The 23443-nt window shown below is 39.7% G+C and overlaps 1 protein-coding gene across 1 annotated transcript in view; it reads left to right on the top strand.

The window, feature by feature from the left end:
• The window catches only part of LOC141300202 (cadherin-7), a 159573-nt gene that overhangs the window by 46400 nt on the left and 89730 nt on the right, over positions 1-23443 (top strand). Inside the window, exons 3-4 of the mRNA XM_073830536.1 lie at positions 9419-9538; positions 20386-20553. Coding sequence (XP_073686637.1) covers positions 9419-9538; positions 20386-20553 — 288 coding nt within the window. The remainder of the gene's footprint in view (positions 1-9418; positions 9539-20385; positions 20554-23443) is intronic.

Below are 23443 nucleotides of genomic sequence, written 5' to 3'. Positions count from 1 at the left end.
CACAGAATCCTGCTCCCCTGATCATCGATGGCGAGGAGGCATACAGAGTCAGCACTATCCTGGACTCCCGACGCCGGAACGGTCGCTTACAGTACCTGGTCGACTGGGAGGACTACGGACCGGAGGAACGGTCCTGGGTGCCAGCTGTGGACATCCTGGATCCGTCTCTCATCACGGATTTCCATTCTACCCACCCAGATCGACCAGGTCCCCGTGGAAGAGGTAGACCTCGGCGTCGGTTGCCTCCTCGTGCCAGGAGACACTCGCAGGGGAGGGGCTCTGTTACGAGCGCGGTCTCTGTGGCTCCCTCCGTTCCCAGCCAGTGGGAACCCTCACCTGAATATTGACTTCATTTCCCACAATTCCGTGCCTGGGACTGTGCACTTCCGGTTCCGGGTAACCCGGGTCACTTCCGTTTTGTTCCCCTTATCAGCGTGCCACGCTGGCTCACCCATCGCGAAGTTTTGATGGTTATCCTCCCAATCCTGAGCGTTTTCTATCGGACTGATTACACGTTGCCAACTGGACTGTTTATGTGGTATTTGAACCTCTGCTGCCTGCCCTCGTTTGACCCACGCTATCCATACGGACTATTGCTTTGTTCAGCTGCCGGCCTCGACCCCTTTGCATGGACTCTGACTACCCAATTGGATTTGCCTACACCACACCAGTTTGCCAGTATTGACCAACGCCTGTATAACTTGTCTGATATACTAAAACTGTTGCAAATGGATCCGGTGTCTCAAGATTCCTCTGTTGACACGTCACAGAGAGCATGTCTTAAGGATTCTGGGAGCATACCATTTGCAAAGGATTCTTTAAACATATCTAAAATAGGTCTGGCAAGTTTTCTTTTAAATTTCTTGTAAAAATCTACATTAAGGCCATCTGGTCCCGGTGTTCGACCTGCTGTTAAACTGTCGATGGCTTCTGTGATCTCTTCTTCTGTTATGTCCATATCTAGAGACAGTTTTGTCTCTTCAGAAATAATAGGTATAGACAGACTGTCAAGAAATTATTTTTGTGTACTGTTATCTACATACTCAGAGGAATATAAACTCTCAAAAAAGTATTTAAAAGTGTCATTTATCTTTACTGGGTCCACTGTAATGATGCCACAATTGTCTTCAATAGAATTTATAGTTCTTTCTGATTGCTTTTGTTTAATTCTCCAAGCTAACAATTTCCCTGCCTTTTCACCTTGATCATAATAATTTTGTCATAACATCATTAGACTAGCTGCTGCTTTTTTGGCAGATAGTTCATTATATTTAGTTCTAAGATTCAGCAGTTCCTGATGAATATTTGAATCATTTTCATTTGATAAGGTCTTTTCTATAAGTTTTATTTTAGTATCCAGTTCAGTCATTTCTTTCTTGAAGCTTTTTGATTTACTACTTGTGACACTTAGAATAACACCTCTAATGAATACTTTAAAAGCCTCCCATCTTATACTAGCTGATGTTTGTGTTGTATTAATGTCAAAATACATATCTATTTGCTGTATAATATGTTTATTGAATTGATCATCTAGGAGCCATTTGGGATTAAATCTCCATTTTGGAGGGTTTCCTAGTAATTTAGAGTCAATGTAGGTGAGTGAAATAGGGGCATGGTCTGAAATTACAATAGAATCATAAGAACACTCAGTAATGTATGACATAAGTGTTGCAGAAATAAGAAAATAATCAATTCTAGAATAGGACTGGTGTGTTCTGGAAAAGCAAGAATATTGTATATATTTAGGGTGCAAATGTCTCCATATTTCAACAAGGTTTAAATCCTTTATAAAATAATTTAGGGTCTTTCTAGTCTGTTTATGGGATTGATCAAGGCCAGATGAACGATCTCTAATGTGAAGTTGAAATCTCCTCCCATCACATAAAACCCAGAAAAGGTGGATAATGTTAAGAAGAGGTTACTATAAAATTTGGGTACGTCATCGTTAGGGCCATAAACATTAATAAGATTCAGTCGTTTAGATAATAATGTCCCTTGAACAATTAGGTATCTACCTGAAGGATCCTGTATTGTCTTATCCATCTGAAATGGAATTGATTTGTGAATCATTGTAATTACCCCTCTCGCTTGAGAACTAAATGAAGCTGCAAATACCTGACCAGGCCACCTGTTACCTATTCTACATATGTCTTTGGGCATTAGATGTGTTTCTTGAAGAAAAACAATTTTTGACTGTAGTTGCTTTAATCTGGACATCACTTGTTTGATTTTAGAAAAAGTATGTAGCCCCCTACAGTTCCACGAAATAATTTTAACCCCAATGGTATCTGTCATTTCCTTCTATAATATGAAATAATCCAACACTCTTCCATATTTTAAAACGAAAAATCACCTGTACCTTGTAAAGATAAGACTTAAAACAAACTGAAATAAATAACATGGTTATAAACATCCAATTTAAAGTAGATAAAAAAAATAAATAAATAAAAAACACTTTAACTCCACAACTGCGACCTGCCGAGAACCACCAGCAAATCCAAACAATTCTTTACTTCTAGCTTCCAAACTGAATCTACCCTATTTAACTTAGGGAAAAGATCCGTATGGTGAATCGCATCACATTTGAGCCCCACTGTGCAATTTACATTGTCCCCTTATAAGGAATTCAACCTATTGATTTGTCTATTGCTTATGTGTTCTTGAAAGTGAACAAAGAACAGAAAATAGCACCATCTTACATGCTCATTAGAAAGTCGTTAACTTCTGACGGACTTTGAAAGACGTGAGCCTGGCCATCAACGGTCACCCGGAGGCGCGCTGGAAAGATGAATCCATACATCAGTCCCTTAGCTTGCAGCTTCTTCTTTACTTCGTCAACTGCCTCCGTTGTTTGTTCACTTCAGCAGAAAGATCCAGAAAGAACATGATTCTGTGATTTTTATACAGTACATCTTTTTTTGCTCTGGCCGCATGCATCACGCGCTCCTTGTCTCTATAGTCCAAAAACTTCACGATCATCACTCTCGGGGTTGAATTCACGTCCGCTGCAGTTTTTCGCATATAACCGATCCTATGGGCCCTCTCTATGGCCAGTGGCTTTCGGAGTGGTTCCATATCCAATGCTTCAGACAGCCAGCTTTCTAAGAACGTACATGCATCGTTGCCCTCTGATTTTTCTGGTAAACCTAGGAGCCTCAGATTGGAGCGTCGGCTGCAGTTTTCCAAATCATCTATTTTCCACGTAAGCGCAGTGACTTTCTTTTCAAGAGCGCTGGTCGTTGATTGAAGTGTGGAGACCGAATCTTCCGTTTGAGAAATGCGTTCCTCTGTCTGCGTTAATCTTCCGAAACACTCTGCAACTTGGTTTTTGATTTCTTGTACAGCTGAAAGGACAGTTTCGAACTGAGAGGTCATATCCACTTTCATCGAGTTTATTGCTTGTAAGATACCACTTGTATCAGCGTGTAAGCCGCCTGCTTGATCTCCACTAACCGGCGATGAGTCTTCGTCGCCATGTGTAAGGTGCGCCCCCTCTTCCATGCTTTCGGAGTCGGAGGTATCTTCTGTATTTTCAACTTTCTTCGGCTTTTGCTTTCCTCGTTTAGGTGACATTGTGAACAGTATTCACTTATAAACAAAGTGAGTTCGAAAGTTGAACGGAATTTGGATATATTTAAGAAATCTTAAAACAGATTACAGCGGGGCTAACTCGTGCATCTCTTCAGCAAAACGCCATAACCGGAAGTCCCAGTTTAACATTTTCATTCCAATCAAATTTTACTGAGCTCTTAAGCAAATCGGTCAACGGGGAAACCACAGTCGAGAAATTATAGCAGAAACCCCGATAATAACCAACCATCCCCAGAAAGCGCATAAGTTCTTTCTTGGTAGCTGGGGAAGGAAACTGCTGAATGGCTAATACTTTGGCCTGAACTGGACGCACTTTACCTTGGCCAACCACTTTTCCCAAATAGCTTACGGTAGCCTTAGCAAACTCGCACTTTGCCAAGTTAACAGTAAGACAGGCCTCTGCCAAGCGAGTTAATAGAGCTCGTAGACGAACTAAATGTTGTTCCCAGGTTTCACTAAAAACAATAACGTCATCCAAATACACTGCACACCCCTCCAGCCCAAATACCACTCGGTTCATCAATCTCTGGAAGGTGGCAGGAGCGTTTCGTAAACCGAAACTCATAACGGAGTACGAGTATAATCCAGATGATGTGATGAATGAGGTTACTTCTCTTGCTCTAGGCGTTAATGGCACTTGCCAATATCCCTTAAGAAGGTCTATCTTAGTCACAAAATTAGCCGTACCCACCTGATCTACACAGTCCTCCACTCGAGGAAGTGGAAAAGCATCGGGCTTAGTGATGCCATTTAGCTTGCGATAGTCAGTGCAAAATCTATAAGTTGAATCCGATTTCCTTACTAACAAGCAAGGTGAAGCCCAACTTGAGCACGACGGCACAGCGATTCCATTCTCAAGCATATATTGAATCTCGGATTCCAACACTTTCCTCTTACTGACTGGTGCCCTATAAAACCGTTGACGAATAGGTTGTGCATCTCCCACGTCAACATCATGCTGCATCTGGTGAGTACGTGTGGGTACATCTGAAAACAAGCCCAGAAACTCCATTAACAACTGAGTTAAGTCTTTGTTTTGCACATCCGTCAAATGTGAAAACAGAGCATCCAACTTCTGAAGAGTCTCTGAATTCTTCAATCGCGGAAGCAACACACAATCTTCAGGAACAACTATGTCCTCATTAACAATCATATCCTCTCCTCCCCCAACAGAAAATTGATGAGACTCAAAAGCAGCAGCAGCAACCGGGGAAACTGATTGACCTTCTGAATTTCGAGAATGATAAGCTTTAAGCAAATTCACATGGAAACACTGCTTAGATTTTCGCCGACCTGGGGTCGCAACTTGATAATTTTCATCAGACAACTTCCGAAGAACGGTATAGGGCCCAGTAAACTTAGCACAGAACGAAGATCCAGAGGACGGTAACAAAATCAACACCTGATCACCTGGTGTAAAGACACGATTCTCAGCATGCTTATCAAAGTTTTTCTTCATGTTCTCTTGTGCAACAGCGAGATTTTTCTGTGCACTCAGTCCAGCCAACAATAAACGTCTATGAAAACCATTCACATAATCTACCAAATTACACGGAGGATCTCCCTCCCCTAATCCCTCACGCAAAACAGAAAGAGGTCCACGTACACGATGACCGAAAACTAAGTCATTTGGGCTAAACCCCAAACTCTCTTGCTGCACTCCCCTAGCAGCAAGTAACAGCCAGGGTAAACCCTCCTCCCAGTCACGGTTTAGTTCCACACAGTAAGCACGCAAAAGTGACTTCAAAGTCTGGTGAAAGTGCTCAAGCAATCCCTGACTTTGAGGATGGCAAACGGACGACTGATTATGTTGCACTTTAAGCACCTTCAAAATCTCAGCAAACATGTGTGACGAGAAGTTAGTATCATTGTCACTCTGGATAATTTTAGGTATCCCAAAAATAGATATAAACTGAGTTAGAACTTTTACAACCGCTTTCGTAGTAATTTTGGGAATGGCATAGGCTGCTGGATAGCGAGTTGCTTGGCACATTATGGTCAACAAATATACACTCCCCAATTTAGATGGAGGCAAAGGTCCCACACAATCAATTATCAGATGTTCAAACGGTTTGCTTGTAACAGCTATTGGATTCAGAGGCACTGGTTTCAATGACTGATTTGGCTTTCCAGTTACCTGGCAAATGTGACACGTTCTAATAAAAGCTGAAATATCCTTTTTCAAACGGGGCCAATAAAATTGCCGTAAAATTTGATCATAGGTCTTCTTTACTCCTACGTCTCGGAATTGTTTCGGCACCACTACTTGAATTATACACTCATCCAACAAATCCTTCTTACAGGGAACATACTTCCTTAGAAGCATCCCATCCTGGATGAAACATCCACTAACAGCACTTCTTACCTCCTGAGAAGAAATAGCAGTATCAAACTACTTCTGCAACTCAGGGTCTTTCTGCTGTGCATCTACCAACTCCCTATAGTCTAACCAAACACGGTCCAACCAAACACGGTCTGTAAAATCACCAGAAGCGAAAGCCCCGGCAGAGGAAGCTGGCCCAAAGGCGGCGGTGATCTCCCAAATTCCTCACATCTCCTTCGTTCTCCGGTAGCCTCAAGTGCTCCAGAGCAGCCAACGACGACCAAAGCTCAGCTAACGCTCTCTCTTCGCCATCTCCGTCCCAGTCTTTTCAAAGTGCTCTGATTGGATTCAGGTGTGTACCCGCTCCCGTCAGCCAATCACCTGCAACTCCGAAATCACCAGTTATTCACTGGAACCGTCACACCATCTTTCTTTTTTTTACTTTGCCTTATACACAGAGGCATTGCCATGTTAAAATAGAAAAGGGTCCTGTCAAAGCTGTTGCTATCAAAATAGAAGAACAAAATCCCCTAGAATATCATTATATGCTTAAACATTAAGATTTGTACCCGTGGAAATTACTACATTTCCTTTGCCTTTTGTGTTTTTCTTTTCATGGTTAATTCATTTAGTAAGATATAATCTAAGCAAGAGAATGTCTTACACTATATTGCCAATACTTTTGGCAATATAGTGTGGATCTGCAGCAGCAGAACTGTCAGGGACCAAGCTGAACCAAGCTTTATGACCTATGCAAGGAAAAGTCATGGTTTTTATCCTCACTTACCGGGCCAGGCCATTCAGTATCTGTCCTAAAGGTAGAGCACAAAGGTGTAATGCTAGACTTCTGTACTAGTATACTAGACAATACTTTTAAGGGAATACTTAAAGGCAAGTCTTCTTGCAGTAACTCAGCTGTCATAGTTTAATGAGTGGGAAGAGGACATGAAGCAACCCTTGGTTAGCTGCATTCAAATCACATGAGAAAAATCACACATATGTTACCCATTAAAATACCTTCAAAATTATACATGACTTGTTAGAATTGGAAAACAAATAACTGAGCTACAGCCATTTAAAGGCGATATAGTCAGCAGAGTTGATTTTGAGACAAAAAAAAATTAGTTCTTCTTTTCTGAAGACTCCAAAGCGAAATTACCAAGCAATGTTGCATATTTTCCTACAATGCTTTTCTTAATTATATATATATACAGTATATTCTTTGTCATTAAAAATAAGAACAAAGATGCAAATAAACAGTAGTTTAATAAAGAGCAATTAGTGATTGTCTGTCGTAATCGAACCTCTGGCTCTGTAAATCATACTTTGTGTGTAAAAGAAGCGATTTATACATATTGGTATGGTTTTAGGGTTAGGGTTAGGTTAGGCTGATGTTGACATTGAGAAGCTTGAAGAATGATGACCAGACTCTGGAAGTGAATTGTCCACAGTCAAGAAACGATGTCCTTGGGTAGGCCATATAAGTAGAATACATAATTACACAGGAGTTCGGCGGACTCAAAGGCTGTGGGAAGTTTAGGCAGAAGGAGGAGACGGCAGGCCTGGGAGAATCTATCAATACTGGTAAAGATGTTGGTATTACCCTGAGAATTGGGTAGGTCCGTGATGAAATCTATGGCTATGTGTGACCATGGTCGTTGAGGAAGAGGTAAGGGTTGCAGCAAACCTGCTCGTTAGTGTTTGGAGGACTTGGAGATCTGACAGGTGGAGTAATTGTGGATGAATTGAATGGTCTCCGTAGCTAGTGTGGGCCACCAGAAACAATTCTCAATAGCTGGATGGTGGCATCGATTCCAGGGTGCCCGGAACGATCGACTCCAGTCGATTCTTGAGTGTTTCAGGAATGAACAGCATACCTGATGGGCATTCAGGAGGCGGTGGTTGTTGCTGATCTGCATTCTCGATCTCTGTAATGATGTCCCAGTGAACAGGTGCGACCAAGAGAGTTTTGAGGATTGTAGTTTCTTGATGATTTGTGCAAGGAGATGCCTGCTGTGAGAAAGTGTCCGCCTTGGTGTTCTTGGTGCCTGGCCGGTAAGTGACTACAAACAGAAAACGGGTAAAGAACAATGCCCATCTGGCCTGTCTGGGGTTTAATTGCTTAGCTGATCAAAGGTATTCCAGGTTCTTATGGTCAGTGAGAATGGTGAATGGGTGTGACGAGCCCTCCAGCCAGTGCCGCCACTCCTCTAGAGCCAATTTCATGGCTAGAAGCTTGCGATTGCCCACATCGTAGTTTCGTTTTGCCAGTGAGAGTTTCTGAGAGAAGTAAGAAGGGGTACATCTTGGCTGCATCACCATGTCGTTGGGAGAGTACAGCGCCCACTCCAGTGTTGGAGGCATCTCCCTAGACTATAAATGGCTTATCTGGATCTGGATGTCGAAGAATGGGGGTTGACTCTTAATCATGGCGGTAAGTGGTGCTGCCACGGAGCTGAAGTTACGGATGAACCGCCTGTAGAAATTGGCAAACCCCAGAAAGCGCTGCAGCTCCTTGAGAGTTTGGGGTTGAGGCCACTTGAGAACTGCTTCCATCTTCTTCTCCTCCATAGCTACTCCCTCCTGACTGATGACATAACCGAGGAAGGATGTATAAGTATGGTGGAACTCGCAATTCTCGACCTTGGCGTAGAGATGATACTGAGTGAGATGTTTAAGAACTGATCGAACATTTTGAATGTGTTCTGACAGAGAATTGGAATAAATCTGAAAATCGTCAATATGTATGATTACCCATCTGTCCAGTATGTCCTGGAATACATTGTTCATGAAAGACTGAAAAACAGATGGACTGTTGGCTAGGCCGAAGGGCATAACCAAGTATTCATAGTGCCCACTAGTGGTTGAAGAGGCAGTTTTCCATTCGTCCCCCTCTCTGATGCGAATGAGATTGTAGCCGTTCCGTAAGTCCAGCTTGGTGTAATATTTGGCTTGACGGACCTGTTCCAGTGCCGCTGGGACAAGAGGTAGGTGATAGCGAAATTTGACAGTCACCTCATTGAGACCGCGGTAATCAATGCACGGCTGAAGCCCTCCATCCAGTCGTGGAAATGGTTCGCTTGGCAGCGCGAATAACAATAGGTAACTTCATGCTTGAATTGGATGAGGTAAAGATACTGTTTACACTCACCGCCCGTGGAGGGTTGGCTGGTCTAACTGGGCAGTTGGACTTGACGTGGCCGGCCTGACCGCAGTAAAGACACAGGTAGATCCCTCGAAGGTGAGGTGAGTGGTACCAATTTGCATAGGTTCAGGAGCCGTGACGGTCTCAAACAGGAGATGAGTTGCCGTTCTTGGTGGGCGTCGTGAGCAGATAAGATTGTTCACTTGATTTGCCAGTTCTATATATTCACCGAGAGAATGACCCTCGTCACGGCAGGCTAGTTCCAATTCTTAGCAGAGACTCCAAGACCTGAAATAAATGAGTCATATTTTAGTTAACACTCACTAGCATTTTGTTTTGCATATTTTCTGGATGCACAGGTACCAAGGTGGTTCAGGTGACAGCGACAGACGCAGACGACCCCACCTACGGCAACAGCGCCAGAGTTGTGTACAGCATTGTACATGGACATCCTTACTTTTCTGTGGAGCCCAAGACAGGTGACCTTACATTTCTGAAATTTTATTCTATATCTGGGTAGTTAACTTTAAAAATTATTATTTATTTTTTTAGAAATTTAGAATTTTGGACTGTGTTTTCAGCCAAGCAGAATCTTAGCTTTTTCATCCAGTAAAAGTGAATGGGGACATACAGTGCCCTCCACTTATATTGGCACCCTTAGTAAATATGAGCAAAGGTGACTGTAAAAATAAATCTGCATCGTTTATCCTTTAGATCTTTCATTTGAAAAATTCACAAAATTGTAACCTTTCATTGAAGTAAAACAATGGAAAATGGGGGGATATCTCATGAAATAAATGTTTTTCTCTAGTTCACATTGGCCACAATTATTGGCACCCCTTAAAATAGGGGTGCCAATAATTCTCTAAAGTATATTCCCATTAATATTATTTTTTTAGCACACCAGGGTGGTTAGGAGTATAAAATTGTCCAGTCATGACTTTCTGTTCCACAGGATTATAAATATGAGGAACACAAAAGCCAAATTCCCTTAATCATCCATCACAAGAAGTAAAACCAAAGAATGTAGTTCTGATGTGCAGAACAAATTTGTTGAGCTTCACAAAATAGAAAGTGGCTGTAAGAAAAGAGCTAAAGCATTGGAAATCCCCATTCCCAGCACCAGGGCAATAATTAAGAATTTCCAATCAACTTAAGATGTTAAAAATCTGCCTAGAAGAGGACTTGTGTCTATATCTTCCTAATGCATGATAAGGAAGAGAGTTTGAGCGGCCAAAGACTCTCCAAGGATCACAGCTGGAGAATTGCAGAGAATTGTTGAGTCTTGGGGTCAGAAAGCCTCAAATAAATGTGACCCTGGACCAAGTCTTAAGTCGCTGGGGTATATTTGTAGCAATAGCCAAAAATACATTGCATGGGTCAAATTTTTTTATTTTTATTTTATGCCAAAAATCATTAAGAAATTAAGTAAAGTTCATGTTCCATGAAGATTTTTTCTTGTAAAATTCCTACTGTAAACATATCAAAATGTAATTTTTGATTTGTAATATGCATTGTTAAGAACCTAATTTGGACAACTTTAAAGGTGATTTTCTCAGTCTTTTTGATTTTTTTTGCATCCTTAGATTTCTAAGATGAAATAGATGTATCTCAGTCAAATATTGTCCTATCCAAACAAACCATACATCAATAGAAAGCTTATTTATTGAGCTTTCATATGATGTATAAATCTCAGTTTTGTCAAATTTAACCTCATGACTGGTTTTGTGGTCCAGGGTCACAAATGTTTAAACAGCCCCTCCATCACCACATGTTGTTCCAGAGGGTTTCAAAAAAAAAAAAAAAAATAATAATCTCCTGGCTCACCCAAAAACAAACATCAGCATATTCACTTGTCAGACATGATTGGAACTTCAAACAGCACTGGCTTCTATGGTCAGATGAATCTAAAAATTTGCTTTTTGGCAGCTAACCCTCCAGATAGTTTTGGTGCAAACAGGGATAAAAAAAAACAAAATAAAAAAAACCCATGCCCACGGTTAAAAATACTGCTGGGTCTTTAATGTTGTGGACCTATTTTTCTGCCGGAGGTCCTGGACACATGTTGTTTAGATACATGGCTTTATGGATTCTAGCAAATACCAGCAGATAAAAAATCAAAACCTGACTGTATTTCTTAGAAATCTTATAATGGGCCATGGTTGCATCTTCCAGCAGAACAATGATCCAAAACAAACATCAAAATCAACACAAAACAGTGTCACTGAGCACAGAATGAAGTTTCTACCATGGCCGTCCCTGAATCCTTTATAGAAACTGAAGAAAAGAAGCACCAACATGAAGTTGGGAAGAGAGAGATTCTGGAGAATCTAGAGAGATTCTCAGTTTGAAGGAATGGTCTATGATCTCTTGTAAGGTGTTCTCCAAACTCATTAGACATTGAGTGCGTTTACATGGACCCTCTTAATGCGATTATAATGAGATTTTGGCAATATTGCGATTAAACTTTTCCCCATGTAAACGCAATACTTCGATTATAATAATGCGATTAAGCTCATAATCGCAGCAAGCATAATCGTATTAACATAGGTGGCGCACGCCGATTTTAATCGAAGTATACTGGCATGTAAACGTCTTAATCGCAGTATTGTCGCTTTCACCAGAGTGCGCACACGCTCGTGACTTACACGAATGACGTGCCACTCACTTGCAGACAGGGAAAATCTATGGATATTAAAGAGTTCAAGCATATCAAAATGTTAGTTTTAAACGTTTAACCTGTATGCGCGCTGTTAGACTCATATTCTATCGTCTGTGCGGAGAGTGGAGGCTAACGTGCGCTTTACTGGACATGAAGGAGCAAGCGTGATCTCTTGCATTGCAAACATCTTAAAATACGCTGACTTTTTTACACGTAAAGGTAAGAGTAATTCGTAACTGTAAAGGATTTATGTTTATTTGCGTGCCCTCAAAAAATATCTACAAATTGATGTGCTTTTTCTATAAAAAAAGGGCTCTCTTGTTCAGGAACAGGAATCTTTAGGCAATCGTGAGGCAAATGCGTTAGCCTTTTATGTGCACTCGATTGCGGATTTGTGGAACTCCTAAAAAAAATGCGCTGAAGGCGCGCTCACTGCTGCCCGTCGGGCTCGGGCTGGAATGCAGGGCTTGTTTTAAGTTTGTCTCTATTTTTTTTCGTTCGTGTCAGTTTTAAATATAATTTAAAAGACCGTTTTAAATAAAATTTGAATTATACTTCTGTTAAATGTGGTGTGTAGGCTTTTCTTTAAAAAAAGGACACACTTTCTTCATTAAGTAACTTTTACGTCACGAATATTGATTATTTTCTTAGCACCCCCACATATTGGACTAGCCCCCCGTTAGAGAAAATATTCTGGTGCAGCGCATGCCTGCAGATTAGAAACGACGACGGCGAAGAAGGCGACACTTTTAGGGAGCTCAGGAAACTGAGTTTATGTTGTTGACTTTGCGCAATATGAACATAATGCAATTCATTGACGGACAATATGAATAATAGGAATAATGGAAATTCCATGTAAACCGGAGTGAAGAACTTTGCTCTTGACATGTAAACATCATATTGCGATTAAGTCCTTACTCTGATTATTGGAAATAATCGCATTATTCGTGCCCATGTAAACGTAGTCATTGTTGAAAAAAAACTCAGAACTGTTATCTTGGGAAGAGGACGTTGCAATAAAGGACGAGCCAATAATAATGGCCAATGTGAACAAGAAAAAAAACTTTTATTTTATAATGAGATTTCACCCCAGGTTCTATTGTTTTACTTCAATGACAGGTTAGAATTTTGTGAATTTTTTGAATGAAAGATCAAAAGGATAAATTATGCAGATTTATTTTCACATCCACTTTTGCTCATATTTACCAAGGGTGCCAATATTAGTGGAGGGCACTGTATGGTCTGAAAACTAACCATAAAAGTAGCCCATGACTTATGTGCTGTAATATGTGTTAGGGGTTGGCACCTTTTTGACAGGATGTGCCAAGACCTGTTCTTGCATTCAAAGATAAATTATAGAGTGGAACAGAGTTTTTGAGCCAATTATATCAATGGCACACAGTGCTTCATCTGATGAGAAGGAGCAAATAAATGTTGCCAGGGTGCTGCTGTGTGCTTGCTATGGTGGTCTGGGTGCTTTATTTTTATAATTTTTAAAAATCAAATTTGAAAGAAAGACGATTTCATGGGTGGATTTCATCACTCGTAGTGTGGCACAATTAAACTAAATCAATTACGACACACTGTTTTACGCACATGGAAGCCGAAATCCTCAGTAGACCACATAAGCGCCCATGTTTTAATGCAGGCAAGCCTTTAATAAACCAGGGCCATAGTCTTCGTGGACGATTGGAAAGAAAATCTGATACATTATGAGGCTACCCTTAACTCTTAAATCAATTAGTGTCTGCAAGAGAATGTGTATCTTCATTGTATTAAAATCTGAGCTAAAATCAATAAATTGAACTCTAACTTAATGTGCACTGCTGCAGTCTGTTGAATATATTCAACACCTGTTAAACCATTAATATGAACAAAAGTAATAGTGATGCTTGCCTTTGGAAGCACGAAATTACATCAGGGGACATAGCAGAAACACAGGACAAGTGAAAATATTTCTCCTGCATGTTGACTTGCTGTGAGGGTGCTTCAGTTTGTGGTCTGTGTGTGTTTTCACATTTGTTTATACTTTTGTTTATGCATGTATGTGTGTGTGTGTGTGTGTGTGTGTGTGTGTGAGTGTAAGTGTTCATACTGTACCTGCAGCGTCTCATTACCCAGCATCCTACTGTGCTCCAGCTGCCACCTGCAAAGCACTGTGGCTGTGAATCTCAGACAGGAGGCTGTAGGTCTGCTTGTTACATTCGCTTTCCTGAGGGAGAGGAGCATGTCGACCCGTCTCATTATTCTTTGAGCATGTCTGTGGTGTTAACCAAAACGTAATTTGCATGTAATTTGCTGTTGTATCTGCTGGATTGTTCATCCTTCATGGACTTTTTTCCTTTTGATTCAGATAAGGTTCCACATCTGAGTTGTATTATATTGCAGAGGCATGACTGGAAATGACACAAACACTGCATATGAGTAGTCAGGGGCGCCGCTCGCAATTTTGGGTCGTATGACAAAATATGAAGTTGGGCCCCCCCTACCACACCAAAGCAGATCCCCCCCCTTAGCGGCGCCCCTGTGAGTAGTGCATAATTTTTTGTTATTAGGCTGTGAATTTGAACTCTCTTTAAAACAAAATCAATGTAAGAAATCCCCACTGTACACCTATAATTTACATGTGTCATTAGTTCACAACCAAATCACTCTTGACCACATTAAAAGCACAATAACATTATTTTATGACTGAATTACTGAAATCACGTTTTAAGGTAATCTGCCTGAATGTCACAAATAACAGGCCTGGTATTTTCCTGTTCAAATGAGAGGAAAAAAAATGGTGTTTATTTTGTTAGTGAAATATGATATAATATTCAGAAGTTAACCGTTATTGTGAATCTGAAGTTGTACTATTTCTGTCAAGGTCTATTCACTTCTGTTGTGATTATTTTACAGACTCTAACTCTATTTCACCCTCTGTGTGAAGTGAGCAAAGCTGAACAAGCGTTACCAGTTCGTTCAGGCTGCGAGACAAGCTTACACAGGGGATTGTGGGATGGACAGTGGAGTGGAACAAGTTCTGAGAGCATCAACAAGTTTGACGCAAAAAGGACTAGGTGTATTTTCAGCAATTAAGGTGTCTAAAGTTGTTATAAGAGAACTGTTGTCAAGAATTTAATACGTACAAACTAAACTGATGTAGCACCTACAGAATGACTAGCATGTGTGTCAGCCCACTAGAGCAAGCCATTAGTGTCAAACACAGCTTCTCCGGTCCGGGAAAGGAAGAATAAGGACAGCCTAAAATCACTGAGTTCAAAGTTGTGGGTGCATTGAAACTATTTTTTTTAGACTGAGTATGACTAAATCAGTAAATTATACCTTATATATGATGCCTTTATTTTTATAATGCATGTCAATTCGGTGTAATGTGTACAAGTAATGTAGTAATATACAGGATCTTTTTCACCAACTCTTTTTTTTTCTCAGTATTCATATTGCAGATATATTTTTTTATTTTCGTTTTTTTCAGAAGTGTGGGTCAACTATTTTATATAATACCTTTTAAATGCTACTTATTCCAGTTTGTAGTAGTGTAGAACAAGTGCTAGATCACTATAATTAGTAATATTGTCACATGCAAGATTACAGACAAGTGAACTTATGTAATAATCAAATCTTGTTTACATAGACCAATGTAATGATCTCGTTGTGGATCCAGTCCTTGTACTCCCACACTCCATTTCCCATAATCCCCTATCTGGGAACTGATTACATGCTCACTTTTTTTTTTTCATTAGGAGGACTATTTAAGTTACACACTAAAACACACACACACACACACACACACACACACACACACACACACACACTCATGTTGGGTTTACATGTTTTATGGGGACATTCCATAGGCGTAATGGTTTTTATACTGTACAAACCGTACTTTCTATGGCCCTACACCTACCCTACACCTAAACCTAGCCCTCACAGGAGATTGTGCACACTTTTACTTCATCAAAAAAACTCATTGTGCATGATTTATAAGCCTGTTTCCTCATGGGGACCTGAGAAATGTCCCCACAAGGTCAACATCTACTGGTATTCCTATCCTTGTGGGGACATTTGGTCCCCACAACATGATGAATACCAGGTACACACACACACACACACACACACACACACACACACACACACACACACACACACACACACACACACACACACACACACACACACACACACACACACACACACACACACACACACACACACACATGTTGGGTTTACATGTTTTATGGGGACATTCCATAGGCGTAATGGTTTTTATACTGTACAAACCGTACTTTCTATGGCCCTACACCTACCCTACACCTAAACCTAGCCCTCACAGGAGATTGTGCACACTTTTACTTCATCAAAAAAACTCATTGTGCATGATTTATAAGCCTGTTTCCTCATGGGGACCTGAGAAATGTCCCCACAAGGTCAACATCTACTGGTATTCCTATCCTTGTGGGGACATTTGGTCCCCACAACATGATGAATACCAGGTACACACACACACACACACACACACACACACACACACACACTGACTGCTGAATCTTGTTTTGCTGCTAGCAGGCAACTTAAAGTGAATCCTTCTTTTCCCGGTTTCTTAGTTTTTGCCTTGCCTGGACTGTTGCCTTGTTTTGTGATCGTTTGCTGCCTGCCCTGACTATCGCCTGTTTCTTGGATTACACTTCTGTTTGCCCTGGTACATTGTTGTTTGCTGGTGTGGACCCTGCTTGTTTTGACTACACTCTTTTAATAAAGCTTGCATTTGGATCCTACTCCATCTGTAATCTCTCTCTCACACACACAAAGACACACACAGTGTTAGGAAGGAAATTTAGTCATGCTTTTTTTGTCATGCACAAGCAAACTCACAGACATGGTGAGTGTAAACCAGACTCTATGTCTATGTTTTTTTTATTGAAATGTAATGAACTTCATGTGCTGTTGAAAGACAGTTGCAGTTTTAGACCTAAAGTAATACAGTTCTGACCACTGTTAAAATATATAACATCTTGCATAAGATAAACACTCCAGTCACATCAGTGTTCTAGAAGAAGCCCAAGGGGGAAATTTTGATTTTGAAAACAAGGCTGGATTGGTAATCTGGTGTACCAGCATTTTCCCGGTGAGCACACGCTCTTGCGTGACACTGCTTTAAAAGGTTTATTAATCTTGAAAGGTCTAACATGGAAGACTTATTAGAAACAGAAACAACATTTTCTTGAGCTGAATTAATGATTCAGTGATAAGCATTTACTGTATTATTATTATTATTTATATATATATACATTTTTACAAGATGTAATATTGGTCTTGGGGGTCCCCAGAATGTGTCTGTAAAAGTTCAGCTCAAAATATCCCACAGATCATTTATTATAACATGTGGAAAATGTAATTTGTGGGGCGTGTCTAAAAAAGACCTTCAGAAGAGTTAAGAAAATTGCTGTCTTATTTATTTTTGTGGTATGTTATTGTAATAGATTGCGGCAGTATTAAAAAACGTAGGATTTAAAAAAAAACGAGGATTTTTAAAGCATTATGGTCGAGCGAAGGCAATTATTCGGAAGTAAGGACATGTGTATCTAGGGTGGTGCTGCAGGAGAGTGCAGCAGTAATGAACAGAGAGACCGGGGCACCTGAATCGAGTCATATGCTGTCGCCGCATTACAGAGACCTCGCTGTGTTTGGGCCGGGTGGACCGTTGCCTGATGATCATCTGTGTATGCGTGATGCACTTCTGGACACTGGCTGAAGAGTGAAAGAAGTCTCTTATATATATATTAGGGGTGGGCATAGATTAATTTTTTTAATCTAGATTAATCTAGATTAAATCTTGGAATTAATCTAGATTAATCTAGATTAAAATGGCTAATTTGAATTCTGCTGAAGGCATTCAGAATATGTGTGCTACCCAAATAATGACTTAAAGTCTTTGAGAATGGATCATAAAGCTCATAAAGCTGTTCTATGATAATTTGTTGATGAAAATAAATTATGTTCAATTAGATGTACTTGTGTTTACTAACTAACTAACAATGAAATTATTTTTTCTACCTATTAGATTGTGTTTTTTTTAACGTCAACACCTACCCAACCCATTACATGTTACACCATACTTTTATTTTGACAGGTTGCTGTGAAGTTTCTGTGTCATACAGTATGATATGATGCTAGTTTTCATAAAAATGAAACGGTAAAAGTGACACTCACAGCAGTTTGGGAGATTGAGTTTATCTGTTCATGTGAGATGAAAATGCCAAAAATTACCGGGAGCGTCACGTGTGTTTCAGTATGCGTGTAGTAAAAGCTCGTCTCCGCAATGCATACATACAGCTAGGCAAACGGAACATACCGGATTCATATTAAAACGGTCTTTTTGCATTTCAGTTTTCACATACACTAGTCCATATCGCGATTTGAATTAAGTGACTGACCAACATTTGATTTATGAATCCAAAAAACGACGAATTTACGTGGCATTTCACTATAGTAGATTCGGTTTTTATGAATGGAGGACGACGCGATCCCGTCTGTGTTTTGGCGGAGGAGACTTAAACGCGCGACCATATTCTATAGTCTTCGGTATACATCCGCGTTAAACTATCAAGGTGAAAGTCATCATAGCTTGCGTAGTTTAGACCCAGCTCCCAACCCAAATTTGAGAATAGATTAACGGCGATATTTTTTTTATCACGCGATAAGAGTTTCACGTTAACGCAGCACGTTAACGCCGATAACGGCCCACCACTAATATATATATATATATATATATATATATATATATATATATATATATATATATATATATATATATATATATATATCATTGGAGTGTTGAATCTGCTGAGGTTTACATGCATCCCTGATTCTACTTCCTCAGAGGCAAGTTTTCAAGTTTGATTGTTTTCTTTTTCATTGTTGGACTACAAAATAGGTGGAAGGACAACATTGGAATTCAGTGCAAGTTTTGTTTTTCATGTTGGACTTTTGCAGATTGTTGGAAAAATGAATGTGAATCAGAGACTGTAAACCAAAGTACTAAGTTTTTTGTTTTGATTCCCAACTGATTGTTGAAAATGTCACATTTCGAAACTGTGGTTAAAACAAAATGCAAAGTTTTTCCCTGTTTGTCTGATTCTTTGTTGATTGTTCAACATACAAATTAAAAAAATCTGTGAACCTGAACTTCATTTAAATATATATATATATATATATATTAATATTTTTTTTTTTTTTTGTAACCGGTGGCTTTATTTATTTATCTATTGTAAATAGTTAATATTCTCTCTTTAATCTACTGAATTAACTTTTCAATGCGTCTTGTTTAGCCCTTGCTTTTTTCAAATATTTTTGCACTTGTGAAAAGAGGTCTACATTCATCATGTTGTTACTATCACGTGACCTTTCAGAATCATGCCAATGTATTAGGTCACCCGGGTACTTTGTGCTCACTCTTTTATGACTACTATCAATTCTGACACACTGTCAAGAAGAATGTGAGTACCACTTCCAGCGAGGTGGCGGAAGTAATATACCAGAGGCTAAGTGTTTTTCAGATCATTGTTTACTTTGTAAAGTTGCAAACCTTTATGAGAGATGTCATTATGGTGCTCAGGGACAACATGAGCTGTTTGAAGTTGTGTTCGCACATCACTGGCAAGTTTTGAACCCTAAATCTTGAATGACTGTCAACTAGTGATGTGACATTTGAACTGAGAGCTTGTGTTAAGGGGTACGTGTGCCAGATGAAGCCTTGATTCAAGGCTTGTGTTGTTTTTTTTTTTTTTTAAGATTAACTTTTTTATTCAGATTTCAGAAAGGAACGCCATAGGTCTTTAAAGTTTTAAATCTAAAAAGAAGGCTTGTGTCAATCTGTATAATGTGAGGTGAATGTTTTGTACGACGGAGCTTCTTTCACAGGCTTTTGGCTGCTTTATTTTTTACTAACCACCAGATGGCACTGTTTTTGACACTCAAATCTTAGAATCTTTTCCCGAAACAGAGGAAATTCCTAGTGCTTCATCAGGCTTCATTTGCCCATCACTACTGTCAACTGGTGAACGAATAATTCTCACGTCCCGCTTGCTTACTTTGAACCGAAAGACACTCCCACTTTTGACGCAAGGCCTCGTGGGGCGTAAGAAACTTGTGGATACAACTATTCTGTAACAGTTTTGATTTTTTAAAGATTGGGTTTAACAGAAAAGAATGTGTAAACGTGTGCGATTTGGCCTGTATGTACACTGAGTTTTGCCATTACTTGGCATAACTTGTGTAAATTTGGCATTTTGTGCCAAAGCAATGATCAATTAATCACAGTTTAGCCACAGACTGCTGTTGTGCTTCATTGTGGAAAGAGTTATGAAAAAGTATTGACAAATGTGTCCTAGAGATTGAAAAAAAAAAAAAACTGTAATTCTTAAAAACAAACCAACAAAACAGAAGGTTTGTTTTGACTAAAATTATTTGCAGTATTGTTGGATCAACGCATATCAGCCCAACCAAATATCAGCCCGTTATTGGATTATGTATGAGCACCATCATTTTCAAACAATAAACGAAAATAAATTCATGTTGTGGGTGATTGTTTGGTGTTTTTAGATGTATTGTTTTTTCACATCAGTATTTACCTCCAGACTAAAGGCTCTGTGTTTTCCTCAGGCATCATACGGACAGCCCTGCCCAACATGGACAGAGAGACACGAGACCAGTACGTGCTGATCATTCAGGCCAAAGACATGGTGGGTCAGATGGGTGGACTGTCAGGTAGCACCTCTGTGACGGTCACACTCACCGACGTCAACGATAACCCTCCACGCTTCTCTCGCAGTAAGAGCACAAAATGTCTTTCATGCTTTTGCCTCACATCCTGACCTCTGATCAGCCCTCATGAAGTGCTACTGAAGTACATGCACTGATTGTGGAAAGTGAATTGGTGTAATTTTCTTTAAAAAGAGGAACATAGTTGCTCCACTTTAGCATGTGGTGTTTCAGTGCAAAAGGCTGTACCTTATTCGTGCACACAGTGAAATCAACAAAAAAAATCTATATTTTTCTGTAAATGTAACACAAATGCTGGATAAGCTGGTCATCAGGCTCCAACAGTTTAAAGTTATATAGAGCTTTGGAAAAAGTGCTTTGTGTTTGTGCTAAAAACGAGTTGAAAAGTGCGTGAAGCTGGATAAGCTCTCCTGTTCTAATGGACATCTTTGTGGTCAGAGCGATAACTGCGGTGTTTGAGTCACAGTGGTGCATCATGATAGTCTGATGTGTCTTCCCCCAGTTCTTACTCTGCTACCCCTTATTAAACAAAAATATATGCAAATACACAGGAAATTATAATGCAATTTTAAATAATACATTACCATTTATGGGAAGCTATTTTTCAGCAGTGTTGGGTGTAACGCCAGGCCAGCAGAGGGAGCCCTTACTCACACTGACTGTTGCTGCTCCCTCTGCTGCCTCTATGGTTACTTCCTGTTTGGTGGCCATTTAAGCATGGCCTAAACCAAACAGGCTTCGCGAAGTATTGGCTGCGTCCGAAATCGCCTACTTCTCTACTATATAGTAGGGGAAAGCAGTAGGCGAGCGAATAAGTATGTCTGAATCCTTAGTATTTATAAAAGAGTAGGCGAGAATTAGTAAGCGAGTGCACTAATTCTCGCGAGATTTGGGTGTACGTCTACTTAAAGTGCGTCCGAATATGCCTACTTGCCTACTATATAGTAGGAAAAAAGAGTATGTGAAGAAAGAAGTACGTCGGAAACCTCAGTATTCATAAAATAGTAGGCGAGAAATCCCCAGATGTCCTACTCCTTCAGCCCAGATTCTGAAGTGTTCATCGATGGATACTTTTCAATCCCAGGAGGCCACAGGGGATCAACACGTCATCATCGAACGTGATTGAGAACCGCGACGAAGCTGTTTACAAATGTGAGTATTACAAACCAAAACACGGTTAAAGTCGTATTTGTTGCGCTACTGTGCAGTAAACTGCTGATTTGCATTAGGTGCCAAGATGTTATACAGTAATGTTCTAGTATATTTGTGATTTCGCTGTAAAACACGTTTTATGACGTATAGCGAAGCTTCGGGTAGCACACGTACATCTTCAAAAGCGGATTTACATAAAACATATATGTTACATTTTAAAGACGTTTAATAAATGGCTATTTAACAAATGACAGGAAAATGTTCTAGAGCACATCACAACACGAAACATCTGAGTTAGGGCTGCGCAATAAATCGACATGAAATCGGAATCGAGATTAATCGGAAGCTGCAATTGTCATGCGTATCTTTTAGTGAAGCACGGTGATCTGTGATCTCCATTTCTATGTGATCTGTGATCAGCAGTAAATCTTCATCCAAAGGCCAGAGGGCGCTCTGTGTCTCGGAAACGCCAAAAACACCTGAAGGAGAAACCTAGAGAATACCTATAGCAGCAGCTAAATAAACGGAAGATTTAACTGCTTTCATTCATTCAACATGATTAATAAACACACTACTATGACAATATATGGTTTACTGAAGTTCGTATTATTGTAATTTTCATTAGAATAATGTATACTCATAATGCAATGCGTTCACTGCTTAGAATATTATGAACTATGTTATGTGCGTTATTATGTCTAAGAAGCCACATCATTTCACAGACGGATTCATTTTAAACACTTGGCTGACGTTATGAAGTAAGTTTGAAGTAAAAATATTATTAAATGTGGTATTTTCACGTGCTTTGAGATTTTTTACACAGCACCGTAGTTCACTGAGAAGCTACGCAAACAGCTGCCATTATCGCAAACGATTTCTTTTCGATTTTATAATCGTTCGATTAAATCGATTTCGATTATGAACACGATTAGGCGTAGCTTCTAAGTGAACTACGGCTCTGTGTACTACATGCTGCTTCATCTCAAAACAGGTGCTGGAGATTTACGGCTAATCAAAGAACTGGCTTTATTGACAAAATGCGTCAATAAATGAGTGAGTGATGGACGTTATGTCAGATTATTATGTAGAATTCACTGTCACTGCTTTACATTAATGTAAGTAATGTAAATAAACATATAGTACATGTACATATAGTAACTAAACGTCAAACAGAGCTATTACAGAACTTTTCTTATTCTTGATTTATGTGCCTTTGTTGCAGATCTTTTGTGGTGGAGCAGGACCTGAAAGGAAAGGTGACAGCAGCATTTTGGGGAAATGTAAAATCCGAAACTTAATACAAAGATTAATCATTTTGTTACTTCCAGTACAGAGATCAAATTACACTGTGCTGTTAAAATGACATCTTTTTTTATTATATTTGTGCATCTTTGTATGATCTGAAATGTCTGCAGACTGGTTTGTGCAGTGAGAAAGGAGAAATCCACAACAGCATCCTGGAAATGGTCAAGTGCCATGGATGAGACCCTCCATCACTCCACCTGCCCTTTGTCTCATCTGGACCAGATGTTGCTGTGGTCTCTTCATCATCAGTGAGCTCAGCAAGAGCATTTAGAAAAAGACTAAAGAAAAAGACCAATATGTTTAAATAAAGCTTTGTTCCATGTGTATTTATTTATGTTCGTGGTTACTTTTATTATTTTACTAATTTATTCATGTTTCCTGTTTTTGTCAGTAAATAAAATATAACAGTTTCATAAACGTATGCATTTATTCATTACTTCATTGAAAAAAAATTATGCTTGTTTAACTAAAAATAATTAAT

The sequence above is a fragment of the Garra rufa genome, chromosome 24, assembly GCF_049309525.1.
Source record: "Garra rufa chromosome 24, GarRuf1.0, whole genome shotgun sequence".
Taxonomy (NCBI): domain Eukaryota; kingdom Metazoa; phylum Chordata; class Actinopteri; order Cypriniformes; family Cyprinidae; genus Garra; species Garra rufa.
Note: the sequence above shows the minus strand (reverse complement) of the source record. Positions and strands in the feature narration are given on the sequence as shown.